The sequence below is a fragment of the Leptonotus elevatus genome, chromosome 8 (genome assembly GCF_054856555.1).
Source record: "Leptonotus elevatus isolate MCC_2025b chromosome 8, RoL_Lele_1.0, whole genome shotgun sequence".
NCBI lineage: Eukaryota > Metazoa > Chordata > Actinopteri > Syngnathiformes > Syngnathidae > Leptonotus > Leptonotus elevatus.
In genome coordinates this window covers 18,591,437-18,617,428 of record NC_141246.1, presented here as the reverse complement: position 1 = coordinate 18,617,428, position 25,992 = coordinate 18,591,437, and the positions used below count along the sequence as shown (strand labels likewise).

General features: G+C 41.0%; 1 protein-coding gene across 1 annotated transcript in view; it reads left to right on the top strand.

Annotated features, from left to right (window-relative positions):
• The window catches only part of LOC147170084 (BCL11 transcription factor A-like), a 45,676-nt gene extending 30,723 nt beyond the window's left edge, over positions 1-14,953 (top strand). Inside the window, exon 3 of the mRNA XM_086083604.1 lies at positions 9,696-14,953. Coding sequence (XP_085939730.1) covers positions 9,696-11,701 — 2,006 coding nt within the window. The 3' untranslated portion in view covers positions 11,702-14,953. The remainder of the gene's footprint in view (positions 1-9,695) is intronic.
• The last annotated feature ends 11,039 nt before the right edge of the window (positions 14,954-25,992 follow it).

Sequence of the window (25,992 nt, the reverse complement as noted above, 5' to 3'; positions counted from 1 at the left end):
ACAAATTTCTGAACCTTTGGATATGTGACCACCACCTCGTTCTGCCAAGTCCCTTCTTGTGTTCAACAGAATGTATTTAAGGAGCTGAACAGGAGGCCATTTTGCAATTTTAATCAGGATTTGAAATGTAACTGGGTTAGGAAGTGGCACAACAATGCTTTCTCCCCAATTAATTAATAATAGGGAGTTGACTGGTTGAGTGGTGGATGGCACTTGGGTCGGGCATTTAGGTCTTATGGGTTTGTTAAATGTCATTTCAGATGCAGTTTATAGCAGTGGAAAGACAGAACTGTTCAAAGAGTCTGTGTCGCCTATAGTCCAGTCTTGGCCATTGCATTTCCAGAGATATATTTAACTTGAACTTCACACTCGCTATGGAAGCATTTGGAAGCTGCGTCTGACCCTGAGTTGCGATCATAAGAGTCAGGCCATTGCCTTGTCTTTAACCACTCGACCACCGTGTGCACAGTCACACACACCAGATGGGACGCGTGTTAAAGCCTCAGTCTCCGCAGCTCTGGGCCACGGGACACGGCAACACACTAGTCCTCTTGTTTTAAACTTCCGTGTCCTACCACAATGCCTTAAGGCTGGTCTGCATAACGAGCTGCTATGGTTGGCCCAAGCTCACATGCCCTGGTCCTCTCACCCTGCGGTGGTAGGACAGGGTGAAAAATAACCACATGTTAAAACAGCTCATGTTGACTTGGATCCCAATGATAGCCAATACCCATGCATGCCATGTAGATCCACTTCGACTGTGCTCAGGAAGAAACAAATACATTTTCACTTGCATGCAAATGTGTTATTTACAGGAAATATGGGGAATTTTGTGATCATACCTACATACACGTGAACTGACCAATAGTATGTATTTGTTGAAAATTTTGAATGTCACAAATTACATAGCAGGCCTATGTATGCTCTCTCTCACACACACACACTCTTTCTCTCTCTCTCTGCTTCACTCACGTTCTTTCATTTATATAACTTATCTTTTTTTTTTGCTTCTTCCCTGGTCATTCACACACTAACACCCCATCCTTGAACAATGGCCTAGCGGTTTAAAAAGTTGCAGTAAAAGTTAATTCTTCTTTGTTCATTGATCTAGCTCTTTCATATAATACATAAGCATATGTATCTTAATTCAAATTTGACTTGACACATGCTGCAGTTCTTCATAAACATTTATACTTGAAACTTTAAACATGCTGCTTCCATAAGCGTGAGTTTGATTTGTTGAAGATGGCTACAGCAGACTGAATTTCAAAATTTCTAAGGAAAGACATAAAATCAGATAATATAAAAATGTGAATTTCACTTCAAGTCTCATCAAAGCTGAGTTCCAATTTGCTCTTCTGCCTCCACGTAAAGATGTTCTGATTATCTGTAACAGTGCACGCAATCATTTTTTCCCATTTCAACTGACTTTGGATTGCACTTTGCAGTTACAACTTTGGCTACATGTGTACACTGAATGAAATCTATTGAAGGTGTATCAAATATTTTGTGTTTCCCGGTCATAATGCGCATTATTGGTTGACACTGTCAGTAATCTATTCATTTATTTGTCTGTCAATGTGATTGCAGCTTGAGAAATGGTTTAATAGATTTAAACCCCCTGGCTTGCTTCATTGCCATTGTTTTCAGAATTTCCTCAACTAAAGAACTTGACCATTGCAGCCATATTGCAACGAGACTTAACATGCTCGCTTGAGCTTGTCATTGTCTCTTAGAATGGGCCGCTTTTATTACTCTGTCCATCTTCCCACATGTCAGTGAAGACAGAAGAACGCTAAAGCCGCGAGGTCAGATACCGAGCCCTGGATGCTCCGGTGAAGCTGAATCGCGTACCGGCAAATGGTATGCAGGCTCATAACGTGCTCCACTCATACAATAGCCAGAGACGAAACAGTTTTGACAGTGTCGAATGCCCTGCCCCGGGGGCCTTATCATCCTCTGCTGCTTGCTTTCCTCCCTCTTCTGTTTCCAACCCCCTGATGCTATCTGTCTGGAGATTTATGCAGAAATGTGCAGCTCGCCGACCTCCTGGTCCCCCTCCATCCTTTCTGCGGGGACGCCAGCCTGTCATAAGCTGAGCTATGCAGAGATAGTGAATCTCGTGCTGTTGGCCGAATGTCTTAGGGAGGCTATCTTCACTGTGCTCTTCGAACCGGGATCTTGCTTGTAAGATAAAGTCAGCATTCTATAATCTGAGGACTGCTTAAAAAAATATTTATATGTAATATTTTCTCAAGGTTTGTGTTAGTCTCTTGTAATGTGTGTTGTTTCGGTTAATAAGCAGTATTTCAAATACATCTTTACCTGACAGAACACTTCACATATACCCTGTGATGTTCTCAGACACTCCCTGCCCATCTGGGATGTTACCCGAGTCCAAAAATACTCATGCTTGATTAAGTCATCTATGTACCTGCGTATGTGTGCTTAAACCGACAATTGGCAGTTTCTTTGAATCCATTCTTTTATTTAATGCCGACTCCACTGAGGGTTGTCTCATCTGACAGCGGTTTGATCCTGTGAAGCGCATCCCGACTCAATAAATAATCTCTGCAGATGCTCGCATAAGTGACGGTCCATTTAATTAGACTAGTTAAGCTTTGAGGCCCAGAGGCCTTTTTCAATGTACCATTAGAGCAACGATGAGAAACAACAACGTCCAGCCTCCCACTGTTGTTGGTAAGCAGAGAACAAATAATGAGACACGGCTGGCCCAGATTATTACAAGGTCTATCGGACCGAGTGGCACCCGAACGCGATGCTTCCCAGCTGAGCTCAGTTTGAATGGATGGATAGACGGAAGGGTTTAGAGATGGATGGCTGAATGAATGAATGTGTGGGTGGATGGTCCGTTCAAACATGGTTCAACGGCCCAACAAGATTAAACAGTAAGGTTAAACAGGGAAACAGTCAGTTTAAAGTCGATTTAAATCTATCGTGGCAAGTGTGATTCCTGCAGTAGGCATTTTATTAATAATCACCTCGGTTTTTACACTTTGCCTGCACCTTAAAGGGATACTTGACTCATTGAGCCATTTTCAGCAGTAAAAAGTTCACATTTTATCCACAATGAATTTCATAACTTCATTATTTTTCATGTACAATTGATATCTTTAAAAACACATTTTTCCACTTGCTGTCAACTGAACATGACATACCAACCAATCACAGCTCACCTGTTTCCTGTTTTGGTCAGCAAATTGAGCCTTGATTGTTTTCCTGAGCAGCAAGTGGAAAAAATATATATTTTTAAATTAATTATAGACAAAATATTAACTTTTTACTGTTGAAAATAGATTAATGAGTCAAGTATCCCTTTAAAATATGTGATTGATTGAAAACCACTTATTTAGCCAAGTTTAAAATCTTTATTTCATTCTTGCGCTTACCAAGTCACAAGAAAGTGATTGGGAAAGGGAAAGGAAGTTGATTGGACAAAAGGCTGCTGCAAACAAATTACATTGATTATATAGGTTACTAGGGCACAATATAACCCGTGTACTTTTCCTCTGCATTGTGTTCTTTGGTTTTTCAATAAACTGGTCTCACAGCGTCTTTATTGGTCGGTCAACTATGTGCATAAATGAGTGAGCACAGCGTAACTGCCACATCCTCGTTGGCTCTAGCGAGAGTGCCCAATAGGAAAGAAAACAAAACAGTAAAAGAGACAATAAAAAAGGTTGACATAAACATCATACCTGTGTGAATAAACACTGAGTGAGCTAGCGTGTAACTGCGGCATCCTTTCTGGTTCTCCTAAAGGTCAGAAATAATGTAAGTAAGATGTGTGCTAATTGCCGTGAGCAATATTAACTCAGCCCGTCGACGGAGAACAGCACCAAAATGTCACCTAGCGACTACAAAGCGAGCCCTAAATCACACAAGATATCTTCAACATCACATATGTACTATTGTTGTGGATAATAACCACACTTGTCACTTTGATAATCGCAACTATTAGGAGAGAGTCGCATTCGTGTCCTCAACATAACGACAGCGAGAGTGACCGAGGCTCGCGCACGTAGCATGACGTCACCACGCAACACGCATATCAGCTCACATCATAAATACCGAAATATAAATAGTGAAAAAAAATGCATTTAAACCTAATAACAGAAGTGAGTTTGGTGAAATGAATAGTTTGTATACTGTTACCTCAACAGCCCTAAAATCAGCATGCATGTCCTTTTTGCCATTTTGGGTCGCCCTCTTTCTGCTGTAGCCTATGTGTGTGGCGTATGTAGTGGTTCGCGGTCAGCTTCTCTGAAATGTCTAGTGCATGTGACTTTCAACAGCAGCCAGTATTGCCGGCCACTTTAAACTCGTAAAAGGCTTGGATTTAGGCCTGGTCGGCTGGCTGGCTGGCTGGCTGGCTGGCTGACTTTCTGTTTAGTAAACAGCATTCCCTATATCCGGCTTTGTCTTAGAAACAAGTGTTGGTCAAACAAACCCTTTGTCTGCAGCCATTGGCTCAGCACGCCGCACAAAGTTTGGCCCGTGACAAAGAAGTGAGTGTGCGAGTGTGTAGTTGTGGGACAGAGAAATACAGGCACGGTTTGTTGGAGGGAAAAGATAAGTAGCAAAGCTTTATTAGATGTTTTCTTACTCAAATAAATGCAAATCCTCAAAAAAAAAGACCCAAGTTTCTCTCATTCATGAATAAATACAATATATTTGTCAACATCTGTCCACTTCTTAAGCTAAGTCACGTGAAAGTCATGTCAATGAAAAATTGACCGTAGCATCCTCCTCTTCTTCGTCAACATACCCCATTCCTGCCTGTGAATACACTAATGACATAAACAGAGTAGTAATCACATTAACAAGCGTTATGGCTGAGGTGCTCTTACGAGGCACTGTATTGACAGTCCTCAGTCTTCCCAAGGCACAAACGCCAACACCTATAAACACTTTTGAATATTGGCAAAGACCTGCTATTATCATAATCACTTTAGAGGTGTGTGAGTGCTCCCCAGCTCAGGCGACTGATAACTTTTGGAAATGGCGATGACATGTGATGTCCCCATCATCTCCTCTGTTGGTGCTATCCTCCTCTTCCTTCTCCATTTGGAAGACCTGCATGGTAATCCTGTTAGCTCTTTCTTCCATTAGCTAAATGACTAATATCATTGAGAGCTATGTGGCCTTACCAGGACAAGCAGACCCCGCTGTAAGGTGCGGTGAAGGACGTAACAAAAAATGGAGGTCAAAGTAAGTCACTAAACTTTTCGCTACTCGGCTAGCAAGTTAGACGGCTGGATTAGGATGACCACATTTTCCAAATTAAAATTCGAGACACCACAATTGAGCTGCAATTCAAATAGGGCCTACACCATAAACTTATCATCAGGAAGTTAGGAACTATTTATAACTAATTTAATTGCTAGTCAATCTGATGACTGGTGGTTGTGTTATTATTTTAGCTAATGCTAAATGCTATCTTGGTTGACAGTTCAACAGGATTAAACAAAACAATGCACTAACCATTATCCAACCTTTTTTGCTCAGTCCAGGGACGTCGAGTCACCCAGGCTAGACAGAGTGGAATAAAATGATATATTTGTGTTTTTTCGACTGCTTACACCATATTGTGTGTTTTGCCTATCGCTGGTATAGATGTGTGTTTTAGGGCACGTTTACAGGACACCAATGTGGTGAAAATTTGAGTTTTATGGTGCTTTGTATTTTGTATACACTACATTATCAAAATGATATCAATTCGCACAGAGCTGCAAAAACCTTTGCAAACACTTATTTTTTTACATGCCATTCTACTACCAACTGTTTTTCCTCCTCCCTGTTTGTGCTGCTCCAGCGAAAGCACAGACACACCTTAATGTTAAATGCTCACACATGCTGTTTTTGAAAAATATACATAAACAACCCGATAAAGTCACTGCCATTGGCCAGTGGGAAAAACACATGGCAGTAATGTTTCAATGAATCTGTGCAAACTCCCTTCCTCGGAAGATGGTGGCTATTAATGCCAACGTAAGGACACAGGTGTCCATTCTTGACAGAGTGCACTCTTGTAAGTAAAAAAATAAATAAAAAATGGAGCGCAGCAGTAAATCAGTGAGTGGCATCGCTTGTCATGTGTGCATTAGATTGAATTTGGGTGTTGGGTCAGCAGCAATAGAACGTAGAAATGGTCTTAGATTATATTCCGGATTGTATTCTTTACCAGTTTTCAGGATGACCACATTTCATACTTTTTTGTGTTGCAATGTGATGACATGACTTTGAAGGACTCATTAACCTCCCTTTTCTTTCTTTGACTGTTCTATATCTGCCCTCTGCCTCGACCCTTTTTCATACAGTTAGTTCTTCGGTCTTCCATAACCCCCGTCGTTCTCTTTTCAATTTTAATTTCGGCTTCTTTGCCATTATTCCCCAAAAGAACCCTTTCTCAGCCCTTGCCATGAAATGGTAGCTACAGGGTTGTCAGTGCGGTTTCTCCTTTCGGCTGATCCTATTTCAAAGGGACTAAGAGATCCAGCATTAGGCCAAGCTCTTCTACTCTCCGGTTCTAACTCACCACATACTGGAAGGGGAGAGCCAGACAGGGAGAATGAGTACTTCTTTATTCCATTAGAGGACAGATGTGTTTATAAGATCATTCTTGCCTCACACATCTTGCTGCTTTCCTATGGTATAAAAAGTCCTTCAAGGCCATCAAACGGCATGTCAGAATAATGTTTCTCCTTTTTAAAAACTGTCCTTCTGTCTTTTTGAGGACAGCTATTAAGGGGGAAAAAGTGGGCTTATTAAGATATCCGCTGTCATGCAGCTGGACCTGCTTTGGATTTGTATTTATTTATTTTATTTTTTTATGCCCATCAGTGTGTCCACTGCCTTGCTAGAATAACAATTATTTTGTTGCTTGTGGCACGGACACCGACTAATTCCAGGGATGGATTTGTGATTGCACGAGACATGCTGTTTCTGTCACATAGGAAAATGAATTCACTATAGCGACATGGAAGTGTTGTGTTGTGTCCTTCACAAACATGTCATTAGGAATGTCCCCTTCCTCGTATCCGCCTTCCTTGCTTTCTTTCTTTACTTCCAAGATCCTGCAGTGCTTTCCCTTCGCCGTCGATTGCAGAGCGTCTCAGAGGAGCCATCCCCAATTCCCCCGCCCCTCCACGCTCCCTGCGATACGTCTTTTGTCGTTTGTAATAACACAAAAAAAATATCTGTTTTCCTCCTCATGCATATACACCATCTGTTCACACGCAGAGCGAGGATATATGCGATATACAGGCTGCTAATCAAATCAAAGTGAACAGTAGACGTCAGGTTATTGCAGCTATAAACCATAAAAACACACATTGTCTCGGGAAATGCGTGGATAGCCAAAGTCAATATTATGAACAAATTGCATTTTTGCTTGTGAGAGAGGGAGAAAAACATGTATGGACAATTGGCTGTTTATGATGGAAAAATTCCATAGTGGGTCAAAGCCCCTTGCAGGTGGCAACAATTAACTGTAATTTTTTCAGATTGTAATGATCCATAATTTACCCGTATACCCCCTTCCAACTCCTTTCACTCGGAAGAAAAAGGTTTGCATGGAGGTTTGATTGGGTGCACATTTTAAGCCATGTTCTGGTCTTTAAAAGAGATTGTTCGGAGGGGGGCCACGACGGTTATGAACACGTGAGATAGAAAAGAAGCACACAAAACACCATTCGGTTCCTATTATTGCTCTATCCACAACATCCTTTCTCTCGGCAGCAGTCCCCTTTTACTGTCCCATCATCACCTCTTTGTCTCGCTGCCACAGCGGGTTTAAAACATGCAAGCCTGTCCACCATCTTAGGGATCGCTCATACACACAGTCACACACTCGGGCGCTCTTACGTCTTCCTCGTACTTCTCCTTGACCACCATATAACAGTCATTTTGTTTTTTCTTTTGAAAATGACTTCAGAAACTAGTACCCTGGTGAAAAAAAAAAAGGATAAGGAAGCCAAGAGATGAAAGACGATGCACATTTGCAAGTGGCGGATGCGTTTTATTTAGCATATCTCTCACTTCTGCTTTCCCCACCTTCTCCTATTCTATTCACCTGAGAGGATTTAAATAAATCCAGACAGCATAAGATATAAAAGCAATGCATGAAATGCATTTTGAAAAGTGCTTTTCCATTTTGCTTATAGTGAGAATCTGTGCTTAAAAAAAAAATGCTGCTATATTTTAATAATGTGCAATTGTATTTAAATTCATAGTTAATATGCAGCATTAAATACATTTGTAGCTCGCTTACTCTGTAAAAGCGAGGTGGGTGGTGTGTTTAGCATTATTGGGAAAGCATTGTCAGGATAACCTCATGTTTGTGTACTAAGACTTGTTACAGAAAATATCTTACGTGTATTTGCAGCTTTAGAATTCTCTAATCATTGTTTACCTTTCAGTAATTTTATAAATTGTATGCTATTTGAAATATTAATAGAATATCGATGATTTTCTTCAATCAACCCGTGACAAAGTAGGCCCGAAGGTCTCTTAGCTCTAATAGATAAAATGTTTGATCTCAATAAAACAAGTAATAATAAACACGTTTATGACAATAATATGAAAGCATACTTTCATTTTAAGAGATCATTTCCATAATTATATGTTAAGCTACAATATAACCATTTTAAAATGTGCTACAAATGGCATTTTCATTACAAACTGTGGAATGTGTCGTTTCAATTTTAACCAATCAGCAACCAAATAATGTCCTCCTAATTCCAGCTCCTTAGCCTAATTTATCTTGTCATGATATTGCCGTACTGGTTTTATTTATCCGGTCAATTCCTGACATTTATAAGATGTTACAGTAAGTTAATTAATGACGTTTTAGGAGCAGTGACATTGCGCACTCAACAAAACACTGTGTTTTTGTTGCCTTGCTGACCGGTATAGTAATCGCTCATGTGATGTTCTCTTGTTCTTCATTGTGTTAATGTATGACGTGTTTCCAGGCGTGCTCCTTATATCTGACTCGACTACACTCACATTTCGATGACTTGTTTTGGGGAACTCAATAAATTGTTTAAAAAGAAGAATGGAAGAATTTCTGGATGTATAATTTTAAAAAGGTGATTGCTGGTTTAGCGGTCCTTTCACATGACTTTGGTGAGGCAGTGTGGGCTCAGTTTCCACTCAGTTTTGGGGTGAATGTGAGAGGAAATTGTTGTCTCTTTTCTACACGTGCTTGCCTTCAACCCAATGTCAGCTGGGATACACTCCAGCTCTCTTGAGTAGGATAAGCGGTATAAAAAAAATGGATAACAGCATAAAATAGCCTTTTGAATATATTTTTTATTCATTTTAAATCTAATGTAAAATCCATACAAACCATCCTTATTTTCATTTTCGCAATTTTAATTTAACCAGGTTTTCAATAGAGACCTGGCCAAGACAGACAGCAGCAAAAGAACACAAAGTTACAGACATACAGTACAGAGTGAGACAAATTAAAAATGTACAAAGTACATTATGTTGGATTAAATGATCAATACAATTGTTCAAACAGCCAAGCTAAAAACATTGACACTGTATGGAAGCTGTTTCCATGTCTTTCAAATTAGATTTAAAAACATTTAAGGACACCAGTTCCTTAAGCTTTAAGTCTATCTGCAAAGAATTTCCAATAACATTTTTTTTTCTTTTTTTGACAGATAAAGATGAGCCCAGCAGCTACACCTGCACCACATGCAAGCAGCCCTTCACCAGCGCCTGGTTCCTTCTCCAGCACGCTCAGAATACCCACGGTTTCCGCATCTACCTGGAGAGTGAGCCAGGCAGTCCCCTGACCCCACGCGTAGCCGCTGCACCAGGGATGGGGGGTGACTGTGCCTCGTCCCAGCCTCCCCTTCATGCTGTGCACCTGGCCGAAGGTAGTCCTTACAGCCTGCTGCGAATGCCAGGGTCTGGATCCGGACGAGATTCGGTATCGACTCCTCGAGAGGGCCGTTATCCCCGGACTCCACCGCTGTTCAGCCCGCCCCCGCGTCATCACCTTAGTCCTGATGACCTGGCACTAGCTACTCACCATCCTAGCGCCTTTGACAGGGTGATGAGGCTTAATTCGATACCACTTGAACCTCCCCCAAACATGGACTTTTCCAGAAGACTGCGTGAACTGGCTGGAAACGCCACAGGAGCCTCACCTCCTCTCTCCCCTAATCGGCCCAACCCTATGCAACGGATTCTTCAACCATTCCAGCCAGGTTCAAAGCCTCCATTCTCCGCAACACCGCCTCTCTCCACCTCTCAGTCACCTTCTGGTTCCAGGTCTACCCCCAATGCCACATCCAACTCAGCTCAACCGGGCACGCCATTAAAGGCAAAGTCTTGCGAGTTCTGTGGGAAGACATTCAAGTTCCAGAGTAACCTTATTGTGCACAGACGTAGCCACACAGGGGAAAAGCCATTCAAGTGTCATCTGTGCAACCACGCATGCACGCAAGCAAGCAAGCTAAAACGACACATGAAGACACACTGTCAGAACAAGTCTTTGGTGCTTAATACCAAGTCAGAAGATGGCCTTTCGACGGCCAGCTCTCCTGAGCCTGGTACCAGTGATCTGATTGGCAGTGCCACTGATGCTCTCAAGTCAGTGGTGGCCAAGTTCAAGAGTGAGAACAATGGTCTGATGACTGAAAACGGAGAAGAGGAGGAAGAGGAGGAGGAAGAGGAGGAGGAGGACGAGGAGGAGGAACAGGAGGAAGAGGAAGAAGAGGAGGAGGAGGAGGAAGAAGAGGGTGAGGAGGAGGAGATGGAAGGTAAGCCTGTGGTTCGAGAGCTTGAAAAGGACAGGAATGACTATCGCTTTAGCCTGAGGTTAGAAGGGGCCCGCCACCACCAGAACAGTGTGGCCCTGCACCCTCGGCGTCGGAGCTCCTCGCAGGAGCCGGCTGATGACGATTCAGCAATGGAGTCAGACCGAGCAGAGGATGTGACAACAACAACAACAATGAATGGTCTGCGACCTTTATCCACTGACGGTCTATCCAGGAAGTTGTTGGGTGGCGCCATTAGCCCAGGTTCCCTTAGTCCTCTGTCTAAACGTATCAAGGTGGAAAAGGATCTCGAACCCTCGACGCCCACTATCGCAAACTCAGAAAACGTCTATTCCCAGTGGCTAGCGGGCTACGCTGCCTCACGACAACTCAAGGACCCCTTCATCAACTTCACCGGTGGAGATTCCAGACAATCGCCCTTTGCCTCCTCATCCGAGCACTCGTCCGAGAATGGCAGCTTGCGCTTCTCCACTCCTCCCGGCGAGCTCGATGGCGAACGGGCCGCTTCGGGACGCAGCGGCACAGGCAGCGGGGCCAGCACGCCCCACGGCGGTAGCGGGAACGGCAGGCCGAGCTCCAAGGACGGCCGCCGCAGCGACACGTGTGAGTATTGTGGGAAGATTTTCAAGAACTGCAGCAACTTGACAGTGCATCGACGCAGTCACACTGGAGAGCGCCCTTACAAGTGTGAGCTGTGCAGCTATGCCTGCGCTCAGAGCTCCAAGCTCACGCGCCACATGAAAACCCACGGACAAATGGGAAAAGACGTTTTCAAATGTGAAATATGCCACATGCCTTTCAGTGTGTACAGTACTCTAGAGAAACACATGAAGAAATGGCACAGTGACCGTCCTTTAGCGAACAACATAAAGACTGAGTAGGCAAAGAACAGCATGCTTTCTCTTTCAGCTCCTTTGGCTAAAATGCAACCCTGGCTATGTCGCCAACAGATGAACGGAAAGGACGACAGGGTCAGACAACAGTACACAGTACAGCCCTGTTATCGTTCCCAATACTCTTGTATGAAACAAAACTTTTTGAGCCTTTCTATTGTGCAATAATTTACACATTTTATATATTTTTTTTGTAACTGGACAGCATGCTCGGTGTGTTTATGGCTACTCTAAACTATCAGTGACTGGTGGGTTTGGTTGTACTCGTGTTGCTGTTGATCCTTTTGATTTAGCCAACCTATTTGAACCCTCGCTGCAGACAGTCCATCCTCTTTTACATATCATGTACAGTTTTGTTTCCAAGCATAGTGGAACGGTGTCATATTATTCAAACATCAAGAAAAGCAGGGTTACATTCAAAACTGATCTTTGTGAATGATTTTCCATGCAAGATAGACGTAAAATACCTATATGTACATAAATATATATACAAGGATTGGGCTGCCTATGAAATGCTAGGCACTAGCACCATGACTTATTTCTTTTACAAACAATGAAATTAATACTATGGTGTAAAATGAGAACAAAGAGTGCCTTGGATATTTTACCTGCAATTAGTTAATCCTCCTTTTGCTATAAGCTCGGCGTTTCACATGTAGACGATTACAGGACATTTTGCGCACATATGGAATAAACAGGTCCTTGCATCAAGCATCTGTACAACCCGGCCATGTTGTGACTGAGCAGAGCATTAAGAAACCAGCTGAAACTAAATTGAAAAGAAAAAAAAAGTTTATTTCTGGTCAATCATTTATTTGCCTGACTCGTGTATATTTTCATTCATCAGATTGTAATTCTGTTTACTGGCATGTTACATGCTCAAAAGGTTTGTGGAGGTTTTGGGTTTCTGGTACATGTGTATCATATTGAAAGGGTACTCTGATTAGTTGTTTTAACCAACGTGAAGCTCTTAATTTTCCAGAGTCTTTGTTTTCTTTGAGAATGAAATTTTTTTTTGTGCGTGTGTTTAAGTAACACAGTTTTTTAGTGTCATCCGAGCGGTCTGTGTAGCCAGCATTAACATGAAGACCACAGAATCGGTAGCATTCTTTTTCTTTTCTTTTTTTTTACATCAAGCATATTTTAATTTTGGTGATAGGGATACTTGGTGTGGGTCGGGTTTATGGGTAGGGAGTAGCTATAACCGGGTGTCTCTACAATTCAAAAATGATTTGCCCTCTTTATTCTCTTGACTGCATTAGATTTCAACATTTTTATAAACTCACATTGGTAACGCAACTAATGTCCAAATTTAAAATATATAACCTCCTCCACGCACACACACATTCAGCCATTTTTTTAAATTACTTGTAACCCATTTTAATTGTAGTATTTCCGCTAATCACCCTGCTTTTATTTTATTTTATTTTATTTTTTTAATGATTATAGCACTTGTCACTCTGCCTACAGTCTGTATCTGTCTCTCTAATCGGAGGTACAGTCGGTTGAGTATAAAACGAGGACCGGATTACATATCTGGGACTATTTACGTGCACTGTTCCGTTTCCCCAGTTTACAGGTGGATGCTCAAGGGAAAAACTTGGCTCTTGCGCTGACTGATGCAGTAACTGTTGTGTCATTTAAAAAAAAGTAGCAGAAGAAGAAAATTCACTTAGAACCTCTGATAAATATGTCTCGAGAGCGAAACCTCAGTTTGGTTAAATTGGGTATCAATGCAGCAAATGCCATTGAAATGTCCTGCATCATACATACTTAAAAATATACTCTTCAGTACAGAAAAAAAAATTAAAGATTTTTTTTTCTTAAGCTAACTAAATTGTGTTGCTGATTTTCAAATTACAGTACACGTCAGTACACATCATTGTCTTTTGGGGAGAGTTTTATTTAAATTGTATTTTTGATTTGTGTTGTTGGTTCTCTTTCCTGTCTTGTCGACATTCAGGACTTGATCACTATGTATTGAATTGTAATGAACATGTCGTGTATCGTTTTTGCCTTTACTGTACACAAGTCATCAGGTTGAACAAAATATTTTGCATCGGGGGAGATATATGATAAATAAATATATAGAGAGAACTTAAACACATAGGAAGATGCACACTCATGTAAGTTCCTAAGTTCAAAATACATTTATGGTTGACTTTTTTTGTATTTAGAATTGCATTTGAAATTAATGTTCACTTAGTGTAGGCACTTATAGTATTTATGTTGGAGCCTGTATTTTTAATGGTTTTGCCTGTACTCTTTAAAGGTTTCAATGTACCCTTTTTTTCTGTAGTGAAAAAAATCCCAACAAGCTGCCACCGTATATTTTCTTAATTTGGCAGGATAATATAGTGTGAATAATTTGTATGCTTGAAAATAAGTATGTTTTTCAAAACTAAAATGTTGTGGTGTTCTCCAAGGGTGAGAGGTCATATGATGACTTTTTCAGGCAGTCCTGCTGGACTTACCACAATGAGGTAAAAACAGGTGGTTGTACATATCTTTTTTGTTTTTATATGTTTTTCTCCTGCCATTTTATATGCAGTAATACAAGCTATTGTTGGGTTTTATTGTTAGCCAACTTTTTACTGTCCTTAAACATGTACCACCTGATAACATTCCAGCTGTTAATGAAAATGAACTTTTTTTTCATATGCAAGCAATCCACTATAAATCTGAAAAGCAATGTTTTTCTTTTGCTGAATTTTAAGTCGTTATTTTGAATTGATTTCCTGTTGTACTTTACTTTGCCAAAACAACCACAGTGCTTGATTTACATAGGGTACAAGTCATACCATATGCAAGTTATATTGTCAATATGAGAAAATGATAGAAAGAGGTTTGCTACCTGTTATTGTAGCAGATGGTACTAATGTACATCCACGTTTCAGCCTGATCCCAGTCTGTGTTCTGTACTCTTATCTGCTATCAAGTGAACTTGAAGTTGACATTGGTTGACATTATTTATTATGACTGTACACCCACATTCAGTATACGCTTTGTTCAGAACAGCGTCACAGCAAAACGTGTCTGCATATTGACCACCCAACACCCCTCCCCCTTCCTTTGTGATGAATTCTGTTGGCTTGGTTTCTCTGTTTGATGACCAAAGGTCACAGATCAACATTTAAGAGGTCCTGATCAGCATACAAATGTTGTTATTATTTTTCAGTTATGGAAATGCCACTGTTTTCAGCTGTTGCCTGCATTTTTCTCTTCACTCAGCCATTTTGTCTTGGGAAAAAAAAATAAAACGTATGACATACATACTGTATTTGATTTTGCTGTTTTTGTTCTTAGTACAGCAGACACTGGAACCGCCAGAGTCCACGTCAGAGGCATTGCTTGAATTCTTATTTATTTAGCTTTGAATCAATCTTACCATAATAACTAAGGCAAGTGGAACTAATTTGTTTCAATGTATGACATAAAGACCTTCTAAAAGGTTTATTCCAGGTTCTCAACAATGACAGGCCATGCATTTGGTACCTGGGCCTTCAGTGGGGATTTACCTGACTTTCAATTCACCTCTTAATACCACTATCACATTGTAATTAAAGAAACCATCAGTATGATACAAAGTTTAATATAACAGCATACTGCACCAACTGGAACAGTTCAGAATCAATGTTGATCTGATAACATGACAAAATCCCAATCAATCAACATTTGACCTGAATACATCATACTCACCAGATATGCTTTATTATTAAATGTATTCATGTGTGCAAATCACTACAGACGTCAAACCTGAGAGTCAAACCTGGCTGTAACAATCAACCAATAAGAGGATGGAAAAATAATGACGCTCTTGTAGGCCAGGCAAATTTGAAATCTGATTAGTCAGTACAGTTTACTTTACATCAGCCAGCAATACTGGTACTGAAAGACCTGAGAGACCTGAAATATGATTGGACAAAATAAGTAAAAGGTAAATCTAACACCCATATAAAATGAATAATAATAATAATTATTATTATTATTATTACTGGGAATAAAATAATACAACTTCATGGAGCCAATTTAGATCAGTGTGTCTAATAGTGTTTATGCAAACAAGAAAAAAATATGCCTTTTTGGTTCTAAGTAACATTTTAATATAAAAGTAAAATATAAAAGCAATATTATTACTGTCCGAACTTAAACACATTTATCGGCTCCTAAAAAAGGCAACACAAAACCTTTCAATCTAACAGTATCATCTTTATTCATCACATTTTGCAGCAAGCACACACACCAGCGCTAATGCTAACAGCTTTAGTACAAGAAAGATGACATTAAAATAGAGCAACACAAACTATAGGGCCTTGTCATTTTTGTCGGCTTAATGAAATGCAGGCTGAATATGTTTTCCTTTCATTGCACTTTAAAGTAATCTGTTTGTGTATGTAGCAGTCTGATAGGGAATAAACACTCTTGGTAGTCAACATTCTGACCAAAATCTATTTATTTGAGATGAAAAGCATTGCATCACGCGTCAAATATTTAGATTCATTAAAATGTTATTACGTGAGAATAATAAATTACAAAGCCTCTAATTATTATTATTATTAAGATTTTTTATTTATTTTTTAGAAATGTTCAAGTCGCACCACTAAATAAAACATGTCTTAACCTTTGATGAAGAGTGATTGATCTCAACTGTATGCCTGCTCAGACCATGTCTAAATAAATAAAGACAGCTAGTCTAATGTGACATATTTCATTCACAAATATGTGGACAGTGGGACAGTTGACCCTCCGAAATAAAATATTTTTAAAATCATCCCACTGGGAGACAGCTATAAAGGGTACATGAAAAATCAGGGGTTTGTTTGTGTTTGTTAATTTATGGCACAGATGTGCTTCTGCCATGTTGAGATTCTAGTGTGTGACTTGTGGGCTATATGTTAATAGGTGGCTGTGATCACTCCCACAGCAGTGCAGCAATTCCCCTCGTAGATCCACCATGATGCAGTTGTCTGTGAAATTACGAACATGGGGTCTAACCCGACTCCCCGTCACGAAATATAGCCCTATGGGCGCATTAACACGACAGCTTTCAAGTAAAGATTCGTTTTTGCTACTTTACTCAGAAATGTTTCGGGTCCAACAATGCTGTTAAAACTGTCAATTTACTTGGAGCAATAAAAATGGATGTGCCAATATATAGCTCATGCACAGAAATTGCTTGCCCTCCATCTCTTACCCCCCACACCCCCACCCCCAAAATCCCGCTGATGGATTAAGTGACTTATTTTTTGTGTTATTTCTTCCATAAGCATGTTATTGAAAATGTGAGTAAATGGAACAGACATCGACGTTGTATTCAGTCTTTGAGGGTCCAGTGAACTGCATTTGTTTTCTTATGAAATCCTTTTAAATCCTCAAGAAAAGTGGCTGCTCTCATGTGGTTCTGTCAAGTTACCTATAGTATCTGTTTTATACTGAGCCTTTCATATTTCATCCCGTTTCTTCCCCTATCAGCTCCCATCTTTGTCCTCCCCGTTGTCCTTCCATGCCACATTTTCAGCTTGTTATTGTGTCTCCAAGTACATCATGTGCCAGTCCATTTTTTTTTTTTTTTTTTTTTTTTAGATATTCAGGATTCAACTTTATAAATATCTTCCCATGTCCAAATCCCTTCTCTTCCAATCTTTCTTCCCCTGCCTGCTGAGGCACCGCAGGGCAATGTGACAGAGTAATCACTCTTCTTGTCCTAGCCATGGTGCTGTTTGCCTAGCAGGGCCAGATTAAAGTTCACAGATAGAAAGAGGTTCCTGCTTAGGCCAGGTGTTGACAGTTAAGATAAAGCAGAGTTGTAAGGAAGTGGGGCCGGTCGGGTGGGTGTTGGGAGAGGAATTGTTAGCTTGTGTGTGTTCTCCTCCACCCTCCCGTCTTCCAAGTTCAATGTCAAGAGATCAACAATGCCCAGCGCACGAATCCTAAAGTAGCAACAACCTATACATTGCAGACATACCTTTCTCATAGTAGATGTTTAGCCCTTGATTCAAATCCATGTGTGGTCATAAACTAATCTTTGACTGAGGAAAGTCAATAAACATGTGTGACGTTTACAATTATTTCAAAGGTAGCGTGATCAGATTTTCACAATTAAAAACCGGGACACTACAATTTCGCTGAAAATCAAACACAGTATACAATAAATTCTCACCAGGATCTATATACAAAAAATTTAGTCGCTAGTCAATCTGACCGGTGGTTGTGTTATTGCGTTAGCTAATGCTAAATGCTATCTTGGTTGATAGTTCAATAGCGCTAAACAAGTAATGCCAAACCATTATCCAACCTTTCTCGCTCGATCGCGGTAGCTATTGGAAGCTGACTGTTGTTTACCTCATGGAAGTCTGTAACAATCCGTAATATGGCTCCACACCACATGGTGGCACCACTTTGTTTTGTTATGAAGATGGGACACTTTTTCGTTTTGCCTTTAGTATATTTTTGCCATGCACCTGAGCGGTTGTGACGCGTGACAGAGAACCACTTTTTTTTTTTTTGTCTTTTAATAAAGAGTACATGTGGACATTCAGCGCATTTTGCGCTCCAGTACCGCCCGTCCATGACTGTACTTGGCCCAAACCATCACGCGTTACAAGTCCCGCATTGTAACATTGGAGATATGCCGCTAGAAAAGCTCAGCTTGCGTTTGGTCTGACCGGCGACCGCAGCATTAGACTAGTAGGACTACGATTCCCAGGATTCTTAAAGAAGCAAGAAGTAGCGACTATTAGCGATTACGTGAGGATGAGAACGCAAATGTGAAAGAGAAAGCCAATTGGAAGGAATTTAACAATTAAAATCATTTTTAATTGGTTTGTTGTATGACAACTGTGTAATTGACATACACATGGTCTAGAACTGTGACGCCGGGGCGCAACCTTTGTAAAAACGGGACAATACAAAGAGGCTAGCGAAATCTGCCGGGACTCAGGATACAAAGCTCAAATTCAAGACTGTCCCCCGTTAAACCGGGACATTTTGTCACCCTATTTTAAGGTGGTCTGAAAGTACTTTACATGCACATAGGTTTATGTTTGTTCTATTAGTTAATTGAGCGTACTAGTAGTTCACGAAAAATATAGAAGGCATACCGACATCCTCCCTCTTTTGCCCTCCTTTACTTCCCTACATCACGACTGTGTCCTGACTTGCCTGTGTGCGTTTAAAGCAAGGCAGGCCTCCCAAGCATAGCTGAGGAAATCCTGTTCAGGAGAAACTCTGTGTGTTGAATACCCTCTGTAATCCTCATAATATGACCCTAGTCCGCATTTGCTGCTCTTCTGATTACCTCCATTCTTCTTCCTCTACTTTTAGACTCGGCATTGGTCGTGCTTTTTAAGTGTCGGTGAGAAAAGGAAGGCTGAAGAGCAGCGATGGAGAGCCAGACTGCAGCTGTGCGGTCGAGCAGTGAAGAGAGGGGCCTCGTCCGGACTCCTTGGAACAATATAAAAGCACTAATCACCCAGGACAGCTGACACTCAGTGCCACACACACACACACACACACATTCAAAGCACAATACACACGTACACACAAACACACGTCTGAGGATTGCAGTAGGGTGGAAGGAGAGGAGCTCTGCCCAGACAAGACTTTCAGGTCTGGCCCAGCAAGAAAACAAAGTCTGTGTTTTGTCTATAGGCAGCAACGCTTCGGGGCTGAAATGCTTTCACACAAACACACACCTACGCACATACAGTACACCTAGTCACAAACACAATCACATGAGACTAAACTTATGTATATACTTCATGGCAAACTTGATCAACATTAAAAGACAACAGCGATAAGTTAAATGTCATATAATGCAGATCTGGAGCGGAAACATAATCAAGCAGACGCACACACACACCCACACACACGCACACACACACACGTGCATACACAAAAGTGTCTTCGGGAATGTGACCTTTCCCCAAAAGCCTCCCTTTCCTGCCCTGGCTCCCCTCCCCCTCTGGCTGTGTGAAGACTGAGGAGGTCAAGGGTCAGGTTTTGGGGGGCTTGAGATTAGGTTTCACATGACTGAGCACCTTTGTTGGGGCAGGCCAGCAGAAAGGAAACGTCCAGGAGGGTAGCTGTGTCTGTCTGAGGAGACGAGGAAGGGGGAGGGCGAAAGACGAGACAGGGGGCTGGATGGAGGGACGGCTGAACTTGAAGTTTGGCAAGGCTGAAGTTGAAGCGCAACGAAGGAGATGTTGAGAAAGAAGAGGCAGGAAAGGTGGATAATGGATTTTTTTTTTGAAGAAGAAGAACCGGAAAAGCCTCAACTGCATTCCTCACACTATTGCCCGACTTGGCTCTGTCCACCTCAATTCCACTTTACTCTGCCTTACTTTCGTTCTCTGGCTACGTGTGTCAGACTGCAGTCAGCCAGCGTCCTCGGACCCTACGAGCAACATTGATCTCCCACATGACCACACAGCGAGAAGAAAGCCTCAGCAGAAATAGTCAACTGGATCACAGAAAGAAAGAAAAAAAATCACCCTCTTCCACCTCCCTCGCAACATTGTTGTGGTCGTGACAATAAGTGCTCTAACTTTGATCTGGATTTCCTTGCTTGTAAGAATCACTCAAATGTGTGTGTAGATTAATTCAACACCTTAGAAAACGAGAGAAGGGTACAATTTTAACGACCTGCAACAGTTTCAACTAAATGAGTCACAGAATTGGGACTGGTACTGCTGATGGCTTCCAGATAAGGTGAAAACTTTGACCTCGCACTGAAAGAGAAGGACAAGGGGTGGAGGTTTCAGGGCGAAGGAATGTCTTGAATATGCGCTGACCATAATTGACAGAACAATTTTTGTTTCATGCCCAATCAAAAGTCAGCCGTAGGGTATTATTCTTAATTTTGATTTTTCGGCAAGCTTTTCCGGTGCAAGAGTATTAGCATGTGTGTGTTAGTCGACACAGTAACTTAAGGAGACTTAAGTTTCAAAGGAATACAGTACAATAAAGAAATTATGAAAACAAAATAAAACAGCCAACTATAAAAAGAAAACCTCTAAGTACTTATTTTTGATGTACTTAAAGGGGACATGTGTGTATACAGTGAATCCCAGATTATCAAGAGGGATACGTGTCACATGACTTGAGTAAGCCGATAGTTGCTATTTTTTTTAGGACTTGACAAGTCATCATGTTTTCATATGAAAATCTGCCTTTTCAACAGCTTGCCATTTAAAAATAAATAATAATAATAATAAATAACAATATATTAATAATAATCTAATAAAAAAAATGTTTTAAAGAAAGAATAGGTTTTTTTGTTTCAGTCACACAAACCTGGCAATCCAGTCTGCTATAATGCACACTTGCACTTTAGGGGGGCTAGGACCTAGCCGCTAGGTAATGCAACATGGACACTAGTGACGGAAGGAGCTCCAAAGATGATTACATTTGGATTAGTGGATTGTTATGATATAAGACAATTGGCAAAAAGAGAACGACAACATAAAAAACATTACACATTACAGAAGTTACAAAGCAATGCTAAATTGAAAAGTTTAGCTAGCTTACAGCTGGTCAAACATAAGCTATGATTGTTGTTGGTTATTTATAATTGAGAAGATAAAAAAAAAGATAATACAAGGCTGTTTTGGGAGCATTTAAATATTATGATTGTGAATGTATTAAACATATACAATCGTATGAATACGTTTGGGCACCCCTGACAATCGTCAGTGATATTTGAGAAGTGAAATGAAGTTTATTGGATTTACCGAAAGTGTGCAACAATTATTTAAACAAAAGTAGGCAGGTGCGTAAATTTGGGCACCCTGTTGCTTTATTGTTTGTTCAACAATGCACGGTGAACACTAGTACTCTTTCATTTATACTGCTGTGCAGAGTTTGTCAAACATTGTAAAGTTCTCTCTCTCAGCTTGCCCTTGTCATCTGCAATGCTGTGGATCCTGCTCAACAATCACCTGTCATCACAGTCGCCGTCCACCTCCAGTGTTGGGTCCTTTCTGACTTAATCAGTGTTAATCCATCACTGTACTGTATAGTGTTAAAAAAAATCTACACTGGTAAACACTGAGTAGTGTTGAAAGTACTCTACAATAGTGTCAGTGTTAGAAATTTAACTCAAACTAACACTTCACTCTGGTAAAAGGTACTTTATTTATTATTAGGAGCAACTTGGTGGTTCAGTATGTTATTCAAGGATACTTTGACAAAGTTAGTCCGGCCTGGGATTGAATCCACGCTCTTAGAGTCGGGAGATGACCATCTTACCACTGAGCCACGCTGCCCCAACAACACCAACAACAACAACAACAACTGGATGTATCGCTATTGAAATGCCAACAGCACACTGGAAATTGGAAAGTTTGTCCTTCATCGGAAATGAGGCTGTGGTCAATTTAACACTCAAGGTAGTGCTATTCAGGTTACACATAGCTTCAACACTTGAGGAAATTTACTCTGATAGAGTAATTTTTTATCCTAACAGTGTCAGAATAACACTGTTAACACCAGATTTGATCGAACACTGGAAATTTAACACTGACTAATACTGAGGCCACCAAATAACTGGACCTCTCCAACGTCTTGGTTGCTCCTAGAAATTCTGTCCATAAATATTATGAATGGGAACCTTGGCTGTGAAAATACAATCGATGCTATAATTGTCTTTTTGGATTTGCTTGTTATTTTCTTCAAAGGTAAAATTCTGATTGATTTTAATGGCATTCATTGAATTTATTATTATGAAATTAAAATCTGACAAAATGTCCCGTGACAAAAGACCTCGAATAACATTAATTATTTTTGTCTGTAAAAGCGTGAAAAAAAAAAGTGACCAGCGAAAAAGGGTTTATACAGACTAATTCGAAAATAACAATTCAGGAGATCTCATCTCTAAACATAAAAGCCTCAAAAGGAAAAAATGTAAAACCTTGTCCTCTTATGTCAAGGGCCCTCGAAAATGTATTACCGGTACCCTGGTATGGATGTGTATGAAAGGACAGGTTGCAGATTGTTTGGCCTTGTGGATTACTGTATATTAAGTCTCAATGCAGTTTGTTCAATTCATGCAGCAATGTCATTAATATAGAAACGATACCAACATAAATAGAAAATAGAGCATGCCTGACATCTACGTGGACTGTAGTGAAGCAGGATGTGCCATAGAGCGCATAGCTGAAGGGTTTACATTCTCAAAAACGAGCAGGGACAGTACGTCTACATTAAGAGTGGTGCTTAGGTTTCAGTACGATTTCCAAAGACATACTTCTGAGAACACATCGCTATACATGTGCTTCATCCATAGCTCACCAAATTTGGCTCATTCCAGAGACTCTTGACAGACAGGTGAGGTTCAGGGGTGAGTAAGGTGAAACAAATCCCAGGCAGTGGATTCCACAGATCATCTGATTTGACCTTGACCCGTGGGGTCTGTAGCTCAGAGTGCTCCGACTGCCAAAGCCGTCACGGCTAAAAACAGCATATCCGTGTGTTGTGTGTGCGTGTCATAATCTGTAACATGTGGACTTTCTGTAAGGATGGATGTCTTTTCTGTGCTGACGGTGATATTGACGTGTTGGTATAGCAGTCCTTCAGGTACACTACTTTGAACAGACATTATATGACTTGTAAAACAGGGTCATATCGTTTGTACTCTCTGACTCCTGTGTTCTTTACAGCGCACATGAAGGAAGATTCTTTTTACTCTGTGTTTAGTGAGACACTATAGGGCCCCTGTTTACCATTGTGTGGATAAAGGGGCAAAGTTCATTCTCTGCCCTCTTTAGACCACTGGTGACATTTTGTTAGTTTCGGCTGGACAGCAATTTAGAAGATATATTTGACTGTATATGGCCTGTAAAATATTGCTGAGTTCGGATTCACAGAATGACTGATGTAAATTATAAACAGTTGTTCTCAGCACCATGGACAAAAATGTCTTATTTTTATGGTGCAGAATCATTCCACAGAACAGTTTATTACAAGAAAAATGAAAATAGATTTGGTTGGAAACAAGTAGAGATACAACTGTACAGAACAACTGTACATTTATATTACTCAAAGCTGCCAATATTAAATACAATTGTCAGATTGGTACATAAACGTTAACATGACTACCATCAACTGTACATATGCACACAAATATATAAACGGCAATAACCAGAGTTGTGCAAAACCGTCGTTAAATGAGCCTGTCATTGGTGGATGCCAACATTTCGGCGAGTGCTTCTGCATTTTTTGTGAGTGCTTTATGACGTGAAACCTTGGAAAAATACTGAGGCCCTGTTTACACTTAGCTGGGGGTTTTGCAAACGGGTGATATTTCTCTGCGTTTGCCCTGTCATCCACGTTTTTTTCATTGAAAACGAAGGTTTCCAAAAATTACAGAGTGGAGATTTGCGGATTTCTCCGGATCCGCATTTGGGAGTGACAATTGTAAACAGAGTTTTACGTCGTCGCTCTACACACGAATAGATGAGCACTATTTGGCTAACTACTGCCGCCTAGAGCCTTGGCATGCGGACCAATTTGTGGAAGTGAAGTCACCAGACGGAAGCTTACGCCGAATTTACATTGACTGCGTGATGCATGGGTAGTGGTTTCCGTACGGCATCTGTACAGACTGCAATTCACACCGAATGCATTGCATGAGCTGTACGTGTCTGGAAATCTGCACCCGCCAGACCACAAGATCACGGGGATTCACGCCGAAGAGTTGAGTTCATAACAAGATAACAACCGTATATATAGAGCGCTACTTGTGATCAATAGCCACGCTTGTCCTTCATATCTACATGCTTTTTGGGCATTATTTCTGGGACTTCTACCATGGCTCTTCTACAATGGGTAAACTTTGTGTTTAAACAGTGTTATTTTGTCATGTTGAATTTATTTTGAGATCGTTTTTTTTTGTCTTTTAAAAGACTGACTCGTGTCAAGCTATGTAGTTAGCAAGCTTCCCTTCCAAAAAAGAGAGTTTGCAAACGGTTATATTTTTAAATATACCGGATCTACCTGAGTTCCTGTCCGGCTTGTGTAATTTCTTCAGCTTCATGAAAATCCGCATGTGGAATCCGGAAAAATTTAAACCTTGCGAAAACCTGCGAAAACCTTCCGCAGCTCCGCATACGCACTGCACCGCAGCTGGTGAAAATTGACACACAGACTCAAATGCTTTTTTTCCTTGTAGCGTCTGTACGGATTCCGTTCCGCATCCGTTATGCAGTCAGTGTAAACTTGGCGTTACTCTGATTGGATAGGATTTGTCTTTTCTACAAACATGGTGGTTTGGACGGAATTTTTTTCTACACAGGTAGGGGGGAAATATCCGTAAAAAAAAAAAAATGCTACATGTGTACATGGCCTGAGAAGAGTCGAATGACGTAAACCTGCTTCAGTCGGTTCTCAGTCCGTGTATTTTTTTTTATAGAGGCTTTTCGTAAGAAAGCACTCGCCAAAAGGTGGTCATCTGTCAATGACGGTTTTGATTTTTGAACAGTAGATGTGCTTGTAGATGATTATTGTCATTTATTTTACAATTATATTTCCCAACATGTTTTCATTTTGCCATCGTCAAGAAGGTCTAACCATTCTTTATTTATGCGACGCACGAGTGTGTTTCCTGCTACGTTTGTGCACATTAAAGGTGTATGCGCCTCTTGTTGGCCTCCCTGGGGCCAGCAGAGCTCTTTGAGCCACTCCAGCTGTTGCAGGGGTGACAGAGGCTAAGACCAGCCGGGGTTGAGAGGTGAGGGGGCTCTGGAAGTTTCTGAGAATTGCCGCGCCACTCTCAGTTCACTTGTGGTTCATTCCGGAGGCCCAGGGGTCAAAGAGAGCAGGATGGGAAGGAGGGGGTGGTGGAAGGGGGTGGAAGAGTGGCTGCAGGGCCATGGTCACATGCTTGACCTGCTAGACTGACCTTGTTACTCTCTGCACATACTTGCTTCTCACTGGTGTTGCTGTTTTCTGCAAATACAATTGATGTTTTCCTCGTTTTAAGCAGATGAATGTGCCAGACAGGTAAAAACCAGACTGTGCCACAGCCTTCAGATCTCAAACTTTTGTTTTATTCTCTAAAAGACGTACAGATATCTTATCGACTTGCTTTCTAGTCTGCAGTTAATATTTAACACGCTTTCGCAGCTTTTGTCTTTGCATGATGGAGTTTTGCACTTATTTCTCTCAGGCCAGGCAGGGACCCTCTAACATTGTGGTCTTAATGGGGCCAACCAGTGGTCTTGGTGGGGACATATTCATCGTGGGCCTCTGTCCGACAAAGCACTTGTCAGTCATTGTAGTGA